At 41.8% G+C, this 22,180-nt stretch overlaps 1 protein-coding gene across 1 annotated transcript; it reads left to right on the forward strand.

Moving 5' to 3' along the window:
* Positions 1-533: 533 nt before the first annotated feature.
* On the forward strand, positions 534-21,815 carry LOC136857357 (uncharacterized). Its single transcript, XM_068225045.1, has 3 exons — positions 534-549; positions 2,282-2,401; positions 16,705-21,815. The coding sequence occupies exons 1-3, from the start codon at positions 534-536 to the stop codon at positions 18,324-18,326; spliced, it is 1,758 nt and encodes a 585-aa protein (XP_068081146.1). The 3' UTR covers positions 18,327-21,815.
* The last annotated feature ends 365 nt before the right edge of the window (positions 21,816-22,180 follow it).

Genomic DNA, 22,180 nt, shown 5'->3' on the forward strand with positions numbered 1-22,180 from the left:
GGAATCAGGTTAGAGTCCTGTCATTGAAGCCGGGACATGGAAGCCCGAGGAATATTTTATAATGTTGGTAATGGAATTTATAGAAATTTATAGAAATCCATAGCGGTATTAATTTGCGACGCGTATAATTAGTGTGGGCATCTTGAAGCATAATCTGTGCATTTTGTTGGTTAGAATATCGTATTTGTTTAATTATGTCGGCAGAATTTAAAAGGGAACATTTTTAGAAGCCAGTCAAGTAGAACAGAACAGGTGCTTCATGTCACTGCCAAGCGGACGAGGGTGAAACGCCGGCAGCTGATAGAGAAACACACAGTGGGGATATAACGGGACACGCGTGGAATTGAGATTGTATTTCTCGGCCGGGGAGAACGAAATGTTGTATTTAGTTGAAATTTTCATCCGGTAATAACCTGAGTGTTGTGGAATACTGTGAGTTTGTTTAATTGGGGACGTAATGAACATTTGAAACCACGAACTTCGAGTATAAGGAACAAGAATAACCAAATTCAGGGTTGTCCAAAATATGAGCGATGGTAGTGATGATTGGTTTGTCTGTGAGGGGTGCGCGAACTTTATAATGTTATGACGAGATATGGCATCGTAATTATATGGCGAGTTGCTTTGGTTTGTACGTAGATTATTAGGATACCCAAGTGTTAATAATGGCTAGGATTAGATTAGATTTAAAGTGTGAGATCATGAGACAAGATATATAAACTGGACATGAATGATGTAGTTTTTTCCAGATAATAGGAAGCAACAGATAAACATCGGTAGGATTTTGAAAATTGTGGGAACACAATTACATAGGAATTTGTGAAGAAACTAGAGTCCGCGGAGATAGAAATTGTTGTTCTTTAACATTTCATTAAGTCATTTAAATTTATTTAATTATTAAATTCAGTGAAACCGCATTTTGAAATAACTTTAATCAAGCGAATAACTTGGAGATGCATTCTGGAAATCTTAGTTTGTTTTCTGGGGAATATTTAAATGGTAAAGTAACGATTAAGGGGACATATCCGAAGGAAATCGATTTTACTGCCACAAAGTTTGTGGGCATTGCTATTGTTGTAATTATTTAACTTTGATTGATTGAGCAGTGAATGTGCTGGGGATAGTAAAGTGGAAACTTTGGTCATCAACCGATGTAACTTAATTATGTTTGGCCTTCAGCTTAGAAACTTGGATGGTCAAGGGGTCATCAACCTCAGTGACTTAGATTAGGGCCATATGCCACTGTAGCATCATTTTCCTTGCGGTCATCATCCACAATGACTTTAAAGTAACTTAGAAGTTTAGATGTCGGTCCATGACATAGACGCAGGTCACATCGATTCAATTAAGGGTCCATGCCGTAGAACCACTGTGTGGCACACACCGATTGGACTGCCTTAATTATACCCAGAGTCCAGATTTCGTGTTACGAGGGCTGGACCATAACGAATCACTATGATGGTACATGTGGTCTCACATGGAAGCCGAATTTAAGGATTTCCAGACTTTCCTTTCTTAAATAATTAATAATTGAGACAATGGTTTCTAGTAAGAATGCCCATCAGGCAGTTACGTCAAAGGCTCACACCAGTGTTCTGACCCTTTATGAAAAATGAGTGTGGTGTCCAGTGGACAAAATTGACTTCAATGATGCCGTTGACATATCAGAATGCTTCAAATTTTCCTGAATAAATAGAAATCTTTTAAACAGAGCTTTCATTCCAGTAGATGGATTAGAATTACTGAACCCTGCCTTTACCTCAGCAAGTGACGAAGAACCCGATCCGACCCAAAAGACAGGTCTCATGAACTTTGCTGATAGGTAAGAAAGGTAGGTATCCGTCAATATGGACCAAAGGGTTCAATATGTTTCAAAGAAAATACAAAGTACAACTTAGGTGAAAATATAATAAATCAATTTCATTAGTAAAGATTACAAGACTAGAAATACAACGGCAGTTATCGAAAGCAGGAAACATCAATAGGTAGTCAGAGGGTAAATCTTCCTTCTTCAAATTAGGGAAGGCAATAAAATTTAAATACTCACAGGATGTACAGAATAAAACCCACGTGCACTGGCCGGGATTCGAATTACACTGTCATGTTAGTGAGAAGTCAGTGGCAGTTTCATTCAACACTCATGTCCCCCGACTGGCAGTTTGTTGTTCTTCATGTCTGTGTCTCACATTATCCTTGAATTCATCCACATGAGTACAGTCTTTCCAGAATCTTTGCGGATATGATTCTAAGTGTAATAATTATTTTTTTACCATTTTAACAGAGAAGAAGAAGAAGAAAAAGAAAAAGAAGAAAGGTGATGCTGTCCAGGGGAATGGAGACGAATACAGCTTCAGACGAGACATTGCCAGAGAACTTCTGGAATTATCAATCAAGCTGCATGGTAAATATCTTTTGATGAAATCTGTCCTTATTTTGGAGTTTCACAAAGTTTTAATTACTGCGTTGATGAGGACGAAAGTTCCTTATGGGGACCACATTAACCCGCGATTTTCTCTCACATTATTTTTTATTGTGATATTACTTCACAGTAATGAAAGGGAGGTGACTGTTCCCTCTTCTAGATGAGTTTATAACTGTCGTGAGTAGAGCGATTCACATTTGAAGGGTAAGCACCCCCTCCCCTAGTCAGAACAAAGGTTCCTATATATCCGTGCGCGCTGTGTGAGAGTTTCTCTCATCGCGCGACCAATGGCGTTGGTGTTATGTTAAAGTGGAGCGGAAAACTTACTCCTGTTGTACGCGTTAGTATTTGTGTGATGAGCACTTCTTGTTTTTGAAAATGCTATTGTGTTCAGAAATCTTGCTTTTTTGGTAAATGTTACTATATATAATGCATGTGTGAGATTTTATTTTTTTACAGCTCCAGGACGGAAGTTATTTTTATGTACATTGCATATGTTATTTTAAGTAGCAATTTGTGTCTTTAATAAAGAGCTAATCATTTCATATTTACAGTATGTCCGGCTCCAAGACTAAATGCTTAGCGTGCTGGCCTTTGGTCACAGGGGTCCCGGGTTTGATTCCCGGCAGGGTCGGGTATTTTAACCATAATTGGTTAATTTCACTAGCACGGGGGCTGAGTGTATGTGTCGTCTTTATCATAATTTCATCCTCATCACAATGCGCAGGTCGCCTACGAGAGTCAAATCAAAAAACCTGCACCTGGCGAGCCGAACTTGTCCTCGGACACTCCCGGCACTGAAAGCCATACGTCATTTGATTTTCTTTATTTCATTTTTATCTAAAATATATAAGATAGAACTTGCGTTTGATTTCAGTGGTAAATTTCAGCCTTACGTCCCACAAAACTGTGAAAAATTTCACATTTATTTTAACGTGAGAGAAAGTCTCACGCGCGACCACTCGCGTTACATTTTGGCTAGCGACCACTCGCGTGTTAAGTAGCAAAGTGTTAATATAAGGAAAGATCTTCATTGGAGTAATCACATTAACGGGATTGTAATTAAAGGTTACAGATCTCTTCATATGGTTATAAGAGTACTTAGGGAGTTGAAGTACCGATGTAAAGGAGAGGATATACAAGTCTCTGATAACCACACACTTTGAGTATGATTCCAGTGTATGGGACGCTTAATTCGAGAAATGGAAAAAATTCAAAGAAAAGCTCGATTAGTTCTGGGTGATTCCCGACAAAAGAGCAGCGTTACGAAAATGTGCAAAGCATGGGCTGGGAAGACTTGGGAGAGAGGAGACGAACTACTCGACTAAGCGGTATGTTCTGAGCTGTCAGTGGAGAGATGGCGTGGAAGGACATTAGTAGAATAATACGTTTGATTGGTGTTTTTGAACGTAGCAAGGATCACAATGTGAAGATAAAGTTGGAATTCAAGAGGACAAATTGGGGCAAATATTCGTTTAGAGGAAGAGGAGTTAGGTATTGGCATAATTTAATCCAGGGAGATGTTCAAGACATTTCTAAATTCTTCGAAGGAAAATGTAAGTAAACAAATGGTAGGGAATCCTACCGCCTGGCCGACTGCCCTAAATTCAGATCAGTGGTGATTGATTGATTGATTGATTGATTGATTGATTGATTGATTGATTGATTGATTGATTGATTGATTGATTGATTGATTGATTGATTGATTGATTGATTGATTGATTGATTGATTGATTGATTGATTGATTGATTGATTGATTGATTGATTGATTGATTGATTGATTGATTGATTGATTGATTGATTGATTGATTGATTGATTGATTGATTGATAACAGAAACTAATAATTGACTTGACAGTATAGTAATTATCAATTGATAAGTTCGATGTCGTAGCTCGAGTGATTAGCACATTAGATTCTTACAACCAAGATCACGACCGCAATCCCAGCCGAGTTGGGTGGAGTGAAGTTTTGAAGGAGAATAAAATCCATAGCACACCATGTTGTTCACAGTGACACGTAAAAACGATGTTCCTTGAGGTATGAACATTATAATCCATCTAAATCAGCGGTGACCAAGATATGTTCCCCTCGTGCGACAGTGCGCTCACGAGCGCGACCAAGTCTTACCGACGCTCCGGCTAGCCTCTACCACGGTGATATTCGGTAAAAGTGTGTGAGTGAGACCGAGACAGTCAAGCCGAAGTTATGTTTGTGCTGAAATCGGACTGATAAAGTTCACAGCCTTCTTAATCAAACATAATATAAGGCGTGATCAAAACGTTTCCGTTTGAGGGCATTCCTGCAGCGGACATACAACGTAGCGCGACTCCGATGCGGGTCTATAAGCACGAACACGTAGGCAAAGGGATTAGTACGGCAGTGGTGTCGTGCCGAGGTGCGTGCGTTAAATGCAGCCACGTGAACTACGGCGACGTTGTTACCAAATACGTCCAAACAGGACCAACGTGCTTTGATTCAGTTCTTGGCTGCCGAAGGACAAATACGGATGGATATCCATCGGAGAATGAAGATTCTGTATGGGGAAGCATGTCTGTCGAAAATCACCTTTTTGGAATGGTGCGCCAAGTTCCGTGCGGATCGCGCTTCGACACAAGCCGCCGGTAGATCTGGGAGGTCAGCCTCATCCAGTACGGATAACAACAAGCGGGCGGTGGATGAGGCGATAGTCCTGATCTCTCTCCATGCGACTGTCACGCCTCCGGTCACCTCAAAAAGGCCTTGAAGGGTCGACGCTTCCTGTGGACGAGGATGTGCAACAGGCGGTTACGGATTTTCTCACGCAGTAGAACACGGTGTTTTATAACACGGGGATCTTAAACCTGATGTGTCGGTGGGATGATTGCCTCAATGCTCACGGCAACTTTGCTTCATTGATATCCCGTTTCACGACTGTACGGCCGTCGAACGGAAACTTTTTTTTTTTTTTGCTAGGGGCTTTACGTCGCACCGACACAGATAGGTCTTATGGCGACGATGGGATGGGAAAAGCCTAGGAGTTGGAAGGAAGCGACCGTGGCCTTCATTAAGGTACAGCCCCAGCACTTGCCTGGTGTGAAAATGAGAAACCACGGAAAACCATCTTCAGGGCTGCCGATAGTGGGATTCGAACCTACTATCTCCCGGATGCAAGCTCACAGCCGCGCGCCTCTACGCGCACGGCCAACTCGCCCGGTCGGAAACTTTTTGATCGCGCCTTATATGATGCCAAAAGTAATATTGTGTATCTTATAAGAAAAACACTTTGCATACATAACCATGTGTTCACTTTATTGGCAAAACAAAATGCACTATGACACAGGATGGGGCATTTGTTAGTTTCTTTACCTTTTGACTGTACAATATGTTCTATGTTTGGAACAAGGATTCCCGATACAGTAAACCGCTCATTGCTGTAGATCTACTGTAAAATAGATAAAATCAATTTCGGTGGAAAGGCTGCGAAGTAGGACACAAGTAGGCATACCTGAAGTCATTTTATTTATTTACTTTTTGCTAGTGGTTTAACGACGCACTAAATCATCGAAGGTTTTGACGACGCAAGGATGGGAAAGGACTAAGATTGGGAACGTAGCGTCCGTGGCTTAATTAAGGTACAGACCTAGTATTCGCTTGGTGGGAAAATGGGAAACCATCTTCAGAGCTGTCGACGGTGGGATTCAAATGCACTATCTCCCGAATGCAAACTCAGAGCTACGCGACCCTAACCGCACGGCCAACTCGCTCGGTACCTGTAATCAAAAGCGTGCGAATCACCATGCCAGGTAGTTCACAGTATTACTTGTTCTTTCGTTTGTCCTGCGAACTGGATAATTATAATTGTAAAATGATATGCGGGGAACATAAGGACAGAATACCGAATGCCAATAGGTACGATTCTCTCATAATAATATCCCTTTTTTATAAATCCTTTCGACCTCAATTTAGGCTTCAGTGACACCATAAACATTCGATGAGCGTTTTACTTTTTAAATTATCTCATTCATGCCTGTTATGCTTGACGATCACCACGCACGTACATTGGATAGTTTTCAGTCTTAACACCTCCATTACAAAAATAGGAATGAATGCCACTATCTTCTTCTTCTTCTTCGTCTTTCATCGCTTTTCTCACACTTGTGGGGTCGCAGGTGCGAACTGTATTGCATGTGTGGATTTGTCCCCGTTTTTCGGCCACATCTCTAATATAATAGGGAATGAAGGTGGATAAGATGTGACTGGTGGTTGCTTGGATTTAAATTATCTGATAAACTCACCAACAGACCAACCATGCTTAGCGTGAATAATATCAGTATATATAATTTCGTGTGGCTATTTCTAGCCGAGTGCAGCCCTTGAAAGGCAGACCCTCCGATGAGGCTTGGCGGCATTTACCATGTGTAGGTAACTGCGTGTTAGTGTGGTGGAGGATAGTGTTGTGTGTGGTGTATGAGTTGCAGGAATGTTGGGGACAGCACAAACATCCAGCCCCAAGCCAAGGGAATTAACCATTTAAGGTTAAAATCTCCAACACGCCCGGGAATCGAAGCCGGGACACTCTGAACCGAAAGCCAGTACGCCGACCATTCAGTCAACGAGTCGGTAATAATATCAGTTATCAGTTAGGTTATCTATTTGAAGGTGTACATAACATTTATTTGGTAGATGTATTTACATTGTTTTTGCATTTTAACCTTAGATGGTAAATATGTCCTCACTCGCGATTTAACTCCCTCGGCTTTTAGAGGCTAGCTGTAGTCATCGGACACCTGATATTATTTATAAATTATTTTCAGTAATTCAACGGCCGTAGCCGTGTTGAAACACCGGATCCCGTGAGATCTCCGAAGTTAAGCAACATTGGGCGTGGTCAGGAGTTGGATGGGTTGCCACGCGCTGTTGGTGGGGGGTAAGGAAATGAAGGAGCGGAAAGGAACTGCCCACCCTACCGCACGTAAACTCCGGCTCAGGAACACCTCTGCGGAGGTTCGGGCCTGCCTGCGGGCAGAATAACCCTTACCTTACCTTCAGTAATTCAGTGAATAGTGAAAGTCACACAACACTGTGAAAAATCAAGTAACAAACTTGTTGAATTATGTAAATATATTACATTTTGCTTCATGAATGACAGGAATACTTCTTTTAAATGGAAATACTGTCATTTACATCCAAGGAATTGTAAATCGTAGCTTTTACGCTTAAAAACTGTATCTGTGTAAATTAAACACAAAAAATTATAACGCGTCAGGTTTCTTTGAATGTATAAATATAAACTGACTGTTTATATCGAGCGCAGTAAAAATCAAACGGAATATCTTGGAAATGTCGGTTCTCTGGCCATTATAATTTTTTTAATATACTGTACGGTACCGCAATCAACATTCCGCTGAGTAGTGGAGAGCTTTGCAGCGAACGTCACCGCTCCACACCCTTCTCAAGTGCATTTTTTCACTATGACGTATGCTTGCTACGTAAGCTGCCCGGTCGCACTGGGCTAGCCTCAACGGGCGCCCTGCTGAGCAGCTCTCGTATCGTGTGATAAGGTGTTTAGCCTGGCTGTATTTGTCCCGGGAATGAACCTGGTACTGGTGTAGGCTACGTGAGCTCCGGGGCAATATATGTCTCCAGGAATGAAATTTTAGTCTTCCCATTCGAGAAACGAACCCATGTCCTTCTGAGGCCACGATAGTATTAAACAAGTGAATCATTTGGTGGTTGGTGGTACAAATCTCGCCGCTGACAACGGAAACCCAAAGGCTAGGATAACACCTAGTTTTAAGTCTCGTAGCGCCTAACTCAATCCTCCGGTAGAAAAATACACGGTTACGTGAACGAATCCAATCCACGAAATGTCATAGTATTATTTGTCCCAAATGGAAGATAGTAATTGTAAATAAAGCGTAAAATCTGCAGTAAATTAAGAAAAAGTACGAAATATTTTACTTTGAGAGATCAATATGGATACATACTCTACTTCACTACCTTACAACTATTTTTCTGCTACGTCGCAGCGCTTCCGTACGTGTTTTGTTTATCTAACACTTTCATGTGTGATGTCTTTGCTCACTCAAGTTGTTTGAATCAATTAGGTGGGTTTTTTTTTACGTTGCTCATTCGTTTTGTGCACTAGCTTATTCATAATTATTGGTCAAGGTTTCATGCCTATTTCCTTTCAACAAAACAGTAATATATTTATTTTGCTGTTTGAACTGCCCGCGCTAGTCATATGGACAGATATAATGAGAATTCACAGACATAGCACTCCCATTCGTTGGACCTCAAGAAAGAAACAAAAGACGGCACGAGCAGCGGAATGTAACACAAGGGAGCCCGTAAGATACGTATATATATTTCTCTAGTAACGACGGTATTTATTAATTTACCGCAGATTTTACACTTTATTTGAGTAAAAGCAATGATTATTATCTTACATTTGAGACAAATACTACCGTGACATTTCGTGGATCGGATTCTTTCACATAAACAAAATACACTTTTCCAGATTATTACAGGTTCTACAATATCATTCGAGGGCTGTAAATAAAGTAGTAGCAACATAATCCAGACACTCGCAGAAGATCGGGCATGCGCAACTAGGATATAGGAGCGGTGAGGTGGCGCTGTTGTCCATGTGTAGTGTGCATTTGACGGACATCCAGTTTGAAGTGTTGTTGTTGTGGTGTGGCGTTGAAGTGAAGAGTACTGATTTCACCACTCTAAAGCATGTCTTGCAAAGTTGATCGGAGTTCTTAGATTAAAATCGAGGTTGATCCTGGTAAAAATGCATCAGAATGTTATTGATGATTACGTGAAGCCTGTGGCGAGTATGCCTTACCGTATAGAACGGATGCACGATGGGACAAGGCGTCGTCATTGTTGTCATTGATGAGACATGGGCACGAGCCTACCGAGCCTAATTTAAAGCGTCAATTAAATGCATGGCGTCATCCAATTTCGACAGAAACCAAGTAGGGTGAAACTTATGCTGATTGTGACACACGGCTACAAAGGTGTTATTCTTACGCATGCTGTGCCAGAGGGACAAACCGTCAACAGTGACTACAATTGCCGATTTCTGGAGTGACATCTATGTCCGGCCTTGCGGTGCAAACGTCCACATTTAATACGAGACGATCACCCTGTCATGTTGCATGAGAACACACTTCATGTCAAGCTCTTATTGTAAGGGTGGCATTGAGAAGTCTGGAACACACTCCGTACTCACCAGTAGTGATGTGCGCGAATGACGCCTGGAATAGCGAGAATCGGTTCCTACGGCCCCGAGGTCACACACATTGTCGCATGCGAAGAATCGGTTCCCCGATTACGTGACCAGAGTGTGCTGGGCACACTCACTAGAGTGAGTCGTCCGTATATCTTCTTATTCTTCTTTATCTGTTTACCCTCCAGGGTCGGTTTTTCCCTCGGACTCAAAGAGGGACCCCACCTCTACCGCCTCAAGGGCAGTGTTCTGGAGCGTGAGACATTGGGTCGGGGGATAAAACTGGGGGGGAATGACCAGTACCTCGCCCAGGCGGCCTCACCTGCTATGCTGAACAGGGGCCTTGCGGGGGATGGGAATATTGGAAGGGATAGACAAGGAAGAGGGAAGGAAGCGGTCGTGGCCTTAAGTTAGGTACCATCCCGACATTTGCCTGGAGGAGAAGTGGGAAACTACGGAAAACCACTTCCAGGATGGCTGAGGTGGGAATCGAACCCACCTCTACTCAGTTGACCTCCCGAGGCTGAGTGGACCCCGTTCAAGCCCTCGTCGAGGGATTCGAATGGCTGGCAATTGAATGAGGCTGGAAATCGAGATTTGCCACCTTCTTGCTAGGACTGTGTGTAGGAGATCGTCCCATGCTATCACTCTACACCAAGTATCCTGGAACAGGGTTTTTCCTGTAATCGATATTGGCCACAGGAAACCAAGCGGATCATAAAATCTTGCTGTAGCTTGTAGTACCTGTCTCTTCGTTGCCGGCTCTTCTGGTACCGTTCCAATGATTTCTTTAGGGTCGAAAAGAAGACAGTCCGTGTGCGTATTCCAGTTAACACCCAAAATTCGTGTCTCCCTCTTCTCCTCGCGCCCTTCGGCACTCTATATATCCTTAACTGTGCTGAATTGGTCGCCCACTTTGACATCGGCATTTGTATCTCTCGGAGAAGCCCTGTTATCTCGTAGTACACAGCAATGATTTCATTTTCGTCTTCTATACTGGCTGTGAAATCATCCATGAAGGTCTCTTAACATCGGATATGAGTCTTGAAAAATTCTCCAGCAGACACGGATTACCTCACACCATCTACTCGGACAATGCAAAGACCTTTCAAGCGGTGAGCAGAGAACTGGCGGAACTTTCTCGGATCTTCACGGACCCACGTACGAGCCAGCATTTCGCCCACAACGGTGTATCCTGGAAGTTTATTGTTCCACGGGCGGTTTGGTGGGGAGGCTGGTGGGAACGAATGGTGGGCACAACAAAACGATGCTTGAGAAAAGTGTTGAGCACGTCTCAAGTGGACGAGGAAACTCTGAGGATAGTACTGGCAGAAATAGAAGCCGCCATCAACAGCAGACCAATTATACAAAACGGTCCCAACGTACTGACACCAAACCACTTCATAAACGGGGGACTATTAACAACATTACCCAACGGTCCAGAACCTAGCGTCTACACAGGTCTGAGAAAAGAAGCGAGACTAAGGGCAAAGATGCAAGATGACTTCTGGAAGAGGTGGAATAAGGAGTACCTTCTCGCCCTAAGAAGTTTCCACGAGGTGCGGGCCCAAGACAGAAGATCGACTAAGTGCCGGAAGGGGGATGTCGTCCTGCTTCAGGACGATCTGCGTCCACGTCAAATATGGCAACGAGCTCGCATCACTGGAGTGAGACCTGGCCGGGACGGGAAGGCGAGGACTCTCGTCCTCTGACTCAGCGATGGAACGGAGATTACCCGACCGGTACAGGTGGTCGTACCGTTGGAGATCGACCAGGGTGGGGAGGATGTGGAGGATTAACGATATGTGGAGGATTAACGATGCCTTTATTTTCTCTCTGTGTGAATTATTTGTATCTTCTTTGACATCACTATGTTTTTCTCTTGGTACGAAATGAAGTGCAATGAAGAAAACTTGTTTATATATACGACAATTATAGAAGGACTGTGCATCACAAAACGTTTATCTTCCCGTGTTAGTGAAAGTTACCTCCAGTTCCTGGGACACATTTTGAGAAGGGAAGGAGACAGTTTAGGAAAGACCATTCTGCAAAATTGAAGGTACTAGACCAAGAGGCAGAACAACAAGTAGGTAGTTATACCAAGCAAAGAATATCACCGGTCTGCCTCTTCACAATATCTTAAGAATAACTTGAGACCGCTCAGGATGGAAAAATCTCGTTAAGCATGCAGTTACTAATGGAATGAATAAATGAGTTCACGACGCTCAGCAATGAGTGAACCGACTGATGATGAGGACACTGAAGGAATTAATGTACTTGTTAGTTCATCAAATATTGCGTTCTATCAATATTACCACTACTTTATTGATAGCCCTCGTAGCTTGACAAACATTTGGTGATATCGAAGACGAGAAATGAAGCGACTACAATGGCAGTGTCACTGCTGCATGTGTTACCGTGTTATTCGTGCAGTGGAGGAGCACGTGCCTATTCCCACTGGAGTTGAGGTGCTGATATCATTAGCAATGTCACAGCGCATTGTTAGTCGTATCAAGAACGTGATATATAGCGGGTAAATCAGGCGGCACATGTGAGCGAGCGGTTCAGCTCTTGGATCACAACCCTGAACATGTTCATTATAATAATAGCGTGTGTCCTCTGGAAGAGCACTGCTGTTTTGAAAGGTCATACTCATGGGCGACCTGCGCGTAATGAGATTGTGGCCATGACATCTAATGTTGAAGACGGCACAAACACCCAAATCCCCGAGCCAGAGGAAATATCAAAAATCGGTTAAAATCGCCGTCCCAGCCGGGAATCGAACCTGCGGACCCTTGGACCAAAGGCCAGGAGGCTAACAAGTTAGCCGGGGAGCCAAACACTTCTTAACTGAGACAGAAAAGAAGAATGGTATCTAATTTCCGTTTGAGAAAATGAAATGATCATATATAATATGTTTGTTTGTTTTTTATTTATTTTTTGTTTGTTTGTTTGTTTGTTTGTTTGTTTGTTTGTTTGTTTGTTTGTTTGTCCAACCCTTGTCCCATTTCTCTACGAGGTCGGGTATGAGGTGAGTTGGATCTGTCGTGGCGGGTTTTTATGATCGGATGCCCTTCCTGACGTCTACCTCATCACAGGAGTTAGTGAGATGAATGACGTGATATATGATAGTAGAAAGGAAGAGGGTGAAACCCGGTACTGGCACATAGCTTACTCTTGTCGAATAGCACCAAGGGATCTACTAAGGTTTAACGTCGCCATCCGAGGGACGAATCACTATCGACAGCGACATATGAGCACTGCGGAAAGGTTTGGTTTTTAATCCACGCTTTTGGCACGCAATCTAGTGATTAAAAATTGTGTACAACCATCTCCCCTACCGTGCCGACTAACATTTAGATGGTGAAAATGTTTTCGACCAATGGGACTCGAATCGCCTAACCTCGGTGTCAGACTGATTAGACTTCAATGCTTTAACGATCATGGCCACCAGGCGGGCTGAAATTATTATATATATATATTTCAGTAAAATGAAACTCAAACTGATAACGAATAATGTATTTGTATCCAACAAATCGTTTTCGAGAGCCATCTCTACGGAATTTGGAGTCGATAGGTGTAGGATTCAGAGCATCGAAAAGCGGGGAAACTGACTCTGATCCTATGAAACTTTCACAAATAGAATAACCAGTTCTCTAGAGTACAATGAAATGAGGCCTCCTTGAAAAAATGGCCCACTACTGTTGGGAGATCAGAAGAATGCACATGCCCGGTGAGGCACGGGGCGAAAGGGTTTTCACCAGCAGAGCTAGTGACGCAATGGTTATCATAGCAACTCCGCACTACCCAGGCGACTTTATATTATCTTCTACTGACAGCTCTTCGCTCTTGTCAGTTGTAATCCAGCAAACTGCAAAGTGTGAGTCAATGTTTTCGTGTACCAAATAAGAGCAGATAAGAGCCGATATGTCTGAGCAGGAAGTTCGTGCTTGCAGGCGACATTCCTCATTCCTGCATCATTCTCATCTCTACACAGTACAAGTCTCTCGTTCATGACCATCCATCAATACTTCACATCACAGGCTGCAAAATCACATCGGCCATCTGTACTCTAACGCTCCTCTTTGATAACATGTCTCTCAGTCATGGCTACCATCAATGCTTCACATCACAGCCTGCGTGGTTGCTAAGTAACATCGCGTCACACATTTTGAATCGCTAATTTCGTGACGCAAATTTTCAGAGACCCCCAGATTCGGGTCGGAACAGGTGAGGGACTGTCCCACCAGGTTTCGTGACAACGTTTTCCAGAACAAGTCTGACACCAGGTGAAATGAAAGATCCGTTAGATAGTAAGTTCAATACAACTTTATAAGAAATGCCCGGGGGGACAAATTGTCACGTCTGTGAAAGAATAAAAGCCGGGATCAGTGGCTCAGATGGTTGAGGCGCTGGCCTTCTGACCCCAACTTGGCAGATTCGATCCTGGCTCACTCCGGTATTATTTGAAGGTCATCAAATACGTTAGCCTCGTGTCGGTAGATTTACTGGCACGTAAAAGAACTCCTGCGGGCCTAAATTCTGGCACCTCGGGATCTCCGAAAACCGCAAAAGTAGTTAGTGGGACGTGAAGCCAAGAACATTATTAGTATTAATTTTCAGTAAAAAAATCGAATAACTGATTTTATCTTCACGGATATTATGTTACTGATATTATTTATTTATGGCTGGTCACTTAGCGGTACGAATGTCTAATTATATAGCAGGAGTGCTACATCGATGGCTCAGAAGGAAACTTGAAAAGTGCATTTTTAATATTTTACCATGAATATATAGCTTATTTCGTCCTCTACAACCTCCAAAAGTGTTACAACAAAAAATCTAATGTATTTGTGGCAGGAAGCACTTCCACCGGTTTTCAATGTTGTGACAGTAGTCGCTTTGCTTAATTCGGAAGAGTCATTTTTAGGTATAACTCTTTTTCAGAATGTAATAAATTTTCATAAAAATTGTGTAGCAAGTGTATTTTGGGAGGCAATCTTTAAAGTCTTCTCCCGAGAAATCGTGGATTTTGAACTGTAACAATTTCGTTCTCGGCCATCGAAATGTTTCATTAGATATTTGGTAATGTTCAAATTGTGGTACACCGTAGGACTTCTGCCCTAATTTTTCTTTGCCTACCGTACCGTTATGTTTTCTGTTCCTTGATTCACACATCAAAAGTCATTATTTACATTCAGAAGTCGATATAAACCAAATTAAGAAATGTCCACACATCCAACTTCGTAGAACTTTGTTCCACAGAGGCGTAGAGTAATCGTTGTGTCAGGCTCAGAGACAGCTTTCTAACGGATCGTAACTCGTTGGCTGAACGGTCACCGTACTGGCCTTCGGTTCAGAGGGTCCCGGGTTCGATTCCAGGCCGGATCGGGGATTTTAACCTTAATTGGTTAATTCGAACGACACGGGGGCTGGGTGTATGTGCTTTCTTCATGATCATTTCATCATCACGACGCGCAGGTCGCCTACGGGAGTCAAATAGAAAGACCTACACCTGGCGAGCGGAACCCGTCTTGGGATATCCCGGCACTAAAAGCCATACGACATTTCATTTTTCAACGGATCGTAATTGGCACTTCGAAGGTTAAATCGCCTATTTCACTTGTAACCTTCAACGGATGTGTTTATTTTGGTTATAAAGTCTCTATGTGTGTTTTTCACTTTTGTTTGGGTCATCAGTAGATTTCTATGCCAATCTATCACGTGCTAACTTTTACATCTGGAACACCTTGGGGTAGGCAATCAGTAGCCACATCGGCTAAGGAACGGACTGAGGTGCACGACTTACGACTGACAATACTAGACTGCTTATGCTGCTGTGCATGACAGCGTATGCATGACTGCTAATGCAAGACTGACTATCCAGGACTGACGGGGGGTAGAGGGAAGGCTGCGGCAGGGGTGGGCTGGAGGGGAGTAGCCAATGCGGTGCTTTATTATAACCACATGACTATGACGTATACAGCGCTGGGAATACAATATCATAGCTGTGCGTACTCGCAAGGTTACATTGAATAAAATGAACACTTAACTAAATATATTACACTAACCTTTTGTAGTTCTTCGTTACTACTACATCGTTTTATTGCAACTGTCTTAATGTGGCACCGAGTAAGATAGGTTTTTTAACAGGCCACCACAGAAAACCATCCTCAGGGCTGCCGACATTGGGGGTTCCAAACGGCTATCTCCTGAATGCAGCACCCGACATCTAATCTAATCTGTTTATCATGTCCATGCCTTGGTCTACCCCTACCGTTTTTGGCCCTTAAACATTCCTCAAAAAGTAACTGAACAAGTTCTGGGCGTCTCAAGGTGTGACCTATCATTATTTCTTCTCGTAAAATTTTGAAAAATTGTTCTCTCACCAACTTAATTCAGTATTTCTTCGTTCGTGACCCAATACGTCCATTTCACCTCCACCATTCTCCTGTATTACCACATTTAAAAGGTGTATTCCCTTTCTTCATGAGCTAGCTTTTGTACACTTCTCAGTTTCACACATTGTCACGCTCCAGAGGAAAGGTCTTCAGAAACATATTTATAATAAATGTATATCAATGTTTGAAGTTTTACATATAATTTCTAGTCTGCATTTTATGTCCTCCTTACTTCTGCCATTATTAGTTATTATACTACCCAAATAACAGTATTCATCTACTCAATTCGTAATCTAATATTAGCACAATATGAATAATAGAGAGCCTAAAATACATGTCGTGCAGTAGTAAACCTTTACTAAGCCACAGTACACTTCGTGATTTAATATACATTATATGAAACAGAACAGCATAGAACTCATAAACATATATTTTGACAGACAGTAACAAGCTTGCTTTACAACCAAGGCCAGGACTCATACATTGAACAACGATTAGCTTAAATGCTCACACTCTGCGTCATCACAACTGAGAACCGACTTATTTTCTGTGCTGCCTCTTCAACCAGAAGTAAATTGTGCAGAAGCTAGATTTTTTGTGTTTTGTACCACTGTACACTTGTGATACATTCTCAAGATCTTGCTGGCCTTTCTTTACAGGTCGAGGAGAATCCGTTAACAACGAGGTGAGACTGAAGCTGAACAGTGTAATTGGTCGATTAGATCCTCGATACAGTCTCAGTCTCCTAGACGTGAGGACACCTGACGGTGACTCTAGTGTGTATGATCAGGCAGACACTTGCAGAGAAGTGTACCTCGACAGAAAACAGGGATATCCCTACTATCAGACTGGATTCACCGTGTCGCCGGATTGTCCTAACTTTAAGAGAGAAACACCCATCAGTAAACTGGTTTCAATAATTCTCTTGGATACTAAAGGGACATATTTAAACACCGTTATTAAGGGGATAAGGAATTACAGCCGTGATATACAAATACTTGTTGCTTCCGGCAATATCCAGAGAACCTCGCTTAACTATACACTGTCATATGCTGTGAATGAAGAGATATACAATACTCCGGGAAATTTGTTGAATACTATGGTTGGTGATGTGAAGACTCCCTACGTTCTTATCGCAAAAGATTTAACTCATTTCACTAACTATTCACGAGTCGAGCGTCTTGTGCATCTTCTACCGAAGTCTTCGCCGGTAGGGGTAGCTGCAGGTTCTACACGGAATTTAACGGGGCACTGGAAGCAAGGCTGCCAACAAACTGACATTAGGAACTACCTCTTACATATTACACACGGTTATCTTCACTCGACACAAGACTGTATGTTCTGCGATCACGTCTCAGATCCATTTTTAGTTAAAACAGAAGTGCTTAGAAAAGTAACATTTGACGAAACTCTCCCTTTCCAAATATTGTTTAATGACTGGTTCTTGCAGCTCAAAGAATCAGGAATCCTAGCTGTTACATGTCCCGATATTATGTTCTTCATTAATGGTGAAGAGGAACCTTGGCATGAGCATTGGTTGGCATTAGCTAGAAAGATGCAAATATCTCGTATCTTTCTCTCTCCTAACAAACATTTTAAATTCACTTGCGAGGAATTGTCTTTAAGCTGTGATCCATGGGATTGGACAGAACACTTTCTGCTTCCAACTTGCTGCTTTGAGCAAATAAGGAACACTTTGTCGAAGTTACACTCCTTCGCTGAAATGAAAAACATGGCATACGAACTTGATTCTGGTTCACAGCTGGCGGCAGTAAAATTACAAGGTCATTCTCCATGGGACCTTGATGGAGATCTTCAGTATAACAGTAAGTTTTATGAACATTTTAAAATACACAATGGTTCAAAATCTCAATCAGGAATTTATTTCGATGATTTCATGACTGAATACAAGAAATTTAAGATCTTCACGCCTAAAATATACATAGAGATGTGGGGTATGGACACCCTAAGTTCGTCACTATTTCTGCCAGAAGATTTGAGAAACACTCCGACCCTGATGCCAGTGATGGGATTATGGATACGTGGGCAAGCTAACCCAGGACTCTATGCTAGGAATAAGTACGGTCCCAACCACTTGAAACATGCGCTTTTCTATCTGTTCAACAACCATAGTGAATGGGATGAGTATAAAACCGCCGGTAAGTGGCCATCTTGCCCCAAGAAGCATCATGCATGTGTCAATCGCTACCCAGGAGATGGCAGTGTACATTTCACACCACATTATTTTTATAACCTTGGAATAACATGGGACGATATATAACCTACGACCAGGTGGATTACTTCTTAAACCTACCGTGATAATGAATAGCTCTTGTATACGAAATCTGGAGTACATACAGAGAGTCTTAGAAAAGAATTTTAATGTCATTTGAAAAACGCTTGTCCGTGGAGATGAGGGAGAAGTTGTTTGAAAGCTGTGTGGACGAAGCATTTTATCGCCCTGAAATCCTACAATGTCTATTATGTAGCGCGTGATGACAACGTAATGATACGTAATGCTACTGATCGGGAAGCTTTTCTGCCCCCATTGAAATCGTAAGGTGGAGGTAGAACTGTCTTGGCTGAGAAAACAATGAAAACAGAATGACGAATTCCACAGAATGAAAGCAGTAAGACGAATCTCCATGGAACGTCTGTTGAGATCTAGTAAAAGAGGTGTGAGTAATTCTGGGTAGAAGCTTATATTTGGAGTTCGTCCATAATATGAAAATTCTTTCACACACTTTTACATGGTCCAATATTCTACATTTGTCTTTCATTTGACAGAATTGGGCCTCACACGATCACCGTGCCAATGTCCAACGTCCTTAATGTCAGATTTCGTGACAAGGTCACTACCTCCCATTTCAAGTGGATCCTGAATAGATCTCATGAATGTGTGACGTAGAAGAACACATCCTCATCAGCGATACTGGTAATAAGAGAGGATGAAGATGCCATGGCACCCCAGAAGTTATTCTTGAATATGATGAAGAGTACATAAAACTCAACACACACTGCATAATCCATCAAATACTTCACTGTCTCCTCTTCTCTTCACCGTGAACATAGTTTTAATAGAATATTATGCACCAAGCCTATAATGGCAATAATTAATACACGAGTATGTTTAAAAAGGAGCGAGATGCATACGACTGTTTATGCTCGACGATAATTATAATTCTATTTTATAAATATTCATAAATTACTGTCTAGATGTCGCTTGACAGTTGAGTTTATTGAACAGAGCGCAAAGCGCATGTGCTGGGTTATTGATTTTCCGTGAGTGGATCAGAGACATTGACAATGTCATATGTCTTCAAAGCTTTGATGGAAGGTTATAATAACCTAGCTTTATTTCAAACACAAATTGTTTACTGTACAGTTGGTGAAGTGAATTTGCGGGAATGTGCCGTATGGTTGTGAAATATTGGAAGTATTGCATTGATGTTAATATGTGTGTTTTGTTTTCCATACCTAATTGGTCAAACACCTGTATCATAATGAAAATATTAACTCCGATAGGTGGAGAACCTGTATCATAATGAAACGTTGAACTATAAGGAGCCTCATTAAGATTCAGTTTTTGGCATATAATATGTATATTTCGGCATCGTCGAGCATAAAATATTAATCAAATCTAGTGATAAATATTATGTGACGAAATTAGTTTCCTTTTGTATCAAGCAGTCCAATAACCGTAAAAACCCCTAACGACTGAAGTCTAGAAAATATGCGAAGTTACACCAAGATGAGAAATACAGCGGGAACCAAGAAGCTGATGAATGACTGATGATGATGTTGATGATGATGATTGTTGCTCATAGAGGTAATCGGATCATAGATTAATAACTACTTAAGTCCGTAACTTGATATATTACGAGGTCCATCCAGACATTAAGTTTCCCTAAGAACAAAATACAACATAGTTACATAGAAATCTTTATTGGCGCCCGATACAGAAATGGTGGAGCTATTTTTCGACATAACCAGCACCAGAATTGAGACACTTGTCATATCGTGAAAACAACTTTTGTATGCTGGTGTTGTAGAAGTCTGCCGCTTGGGAATGGAACCAGCGTGTGACATTCGTCTTCAGCTCTTCGTCCGTATGCTGACAGGAGGAAAGGTATTTCTTGAGGTTCAAGAAAAGATGAAAACCACTGGGAGAAAGATCAGGACTGTGCGGTGGATGATCAAATACCTCTCAGCCGAACTCCTGTAGAACAGTTGCTGAGCACCGAGCTGTATTTGGCGAGCATGCCATGGATCAGCACAACACCTGCACTGAGCATTTCACGCCTCTTGTTTCAAATGGCCCATCGCAATTTCCCTAGAAACTTTATCACACACCGAACCTCACAGTCGGCGGTAGAAAGAATACGAGCCGCCATTTCGAGCCACTGCTGCTGCGCTACTGACACCAGGTTGGACTTATCAGGCCGGTATATGATTTCTACGTCATAGATCTGTCGTGCATGCTCATATTTCTGCGCTAAGTACGTTTACTTTACAAGAAAAATAGGGAAACTTAATTTCTGGATAGCCTACGTATAACCCTATTGGTATATTCATACGTATCTGTCTTCCGACAAGGCTTTATCGAAACTCCATTGTACATTCTGAATCATAGCATTAAGTCACATTAACGATACATGGATAATTGTTCCATCTAGTCAAAACATTCAAATTTATTCACAATTCAATATTGCAAAAACATCAAATTAAAAATAACAGTAACGTGTGTCGGCCTCGTTAGGCCATCTTGAGCATAGAAATAACATTGGCTTGGGATTAATATAACGTATTAGTGTCAGTTTAGCCAATGCACAGACATGCTATGACGCCATTATGGTTCCGTATTGATGATTATACTTTATAAGTTGAAAAAACTTGTATAATTATTCCACCTAGTCAATACATGTTTCGGCCTCATTAGGCCATCTTTAGTTATATAGAAATTAATTTCATTAAGCGATACACGGAGTTCACTATGAGCCCACCATTTCGAGTAAATACATTCATGCTAATAACTTTTAACCCCGTGATGTCCAGATTACCGGCCCCGCGATCTGGGTTATTAGGTAGCCTTTAACCTGAAGTCCTGGGTTCATTCCGACCAGGTCAAGGATTTTTACTTTGATCTGAGGGCTGATTCGAGATCGACTTAGCCTACGTAAGAAAACTTGAGGAGCTCTCTGACGGTAAGATAGCGGCCCCAGTGTAGAAAGCCAAGAATAATAATAATTATTATTACACTGATTATCCATCATCTCGTAATCTGCAAGCCTTCGGGATGAGCAGCGGTCGCTTGAAAGGCCAAGGCTCGCCAAGACTAGCGGCAAGGAGTTTGGTTTGGTTTGGTTTGGTTTGGTTTGGTTTGGTTTGGTTTGGTTTGGTTTGGTTTGGTTTGGTTTGGTTTGGTTTGGTTTGGTTTGGTTTGGTTTGGTTTGGTTTGGTTTGGTTTGGTTTGATGTTCAGACTAAGTACTATGCGTTATAAGTATTTGACTGTTATTAAAACTACTTGCAATCTATGTTCAATTTCCATTCATTTTATTAGATGTATTTATATCAATGGGTAACAAATGACATACGAATAAAGTTTACTCAAAAGTAACATTAATTCAAGACTTTGTAATGAGGAACATGTATTTTCACCACATTGTAGAAGAATTAGCTTTCTTTACACTGTATATTGAAGCTCGTATGTAAAATATCGATTGTACAGTATATGAAAAACGAACGAAAGCAATAAATCATGAACATTAGCAATGAAATCCTACAGTTCAATTACAAACCTCCCCAATAATGCATGTGTAATATAATCCGAAAACATACCTCATAGAGAATATCGGCTAACACCATGAAGGATCAAGAGTTTATTTCTACCAGAGGCTGATTTGGAGGCCCATACAAGTACAGTTTCGCCTTCCGAACGGCCTAAACAGTTGAAGATTGAAAGGTAAGACTGACGTGTATGGTGTGGCCGGCCAGCCAGTCGTTTGGACTGTTGTACTGTGAGAATTCCATCATTTCTAATAGTGCCTGACGGGCGAAACGGAGTATCAAAGCCTTACAAGAGTCTACACTGCATGGACGGTAAGTGATTAGCTAGAAAATATTTGTTGCAGCA

This window comes from Anabrus simplex, chromosome 1 (assembly GCF_040414725.1).
Source record: "Anabrus simplex isolate iqAnaSimp1 chromosome 1, ASM4041472v1, whole genome shotgun sequence".
Taxonomy (NCBI): Eukaryota; Metazoa; Arthropoda; class Insecta; order Orthoptera; family Tettigoniidae; genus Anabrus; species Anabrus simplex.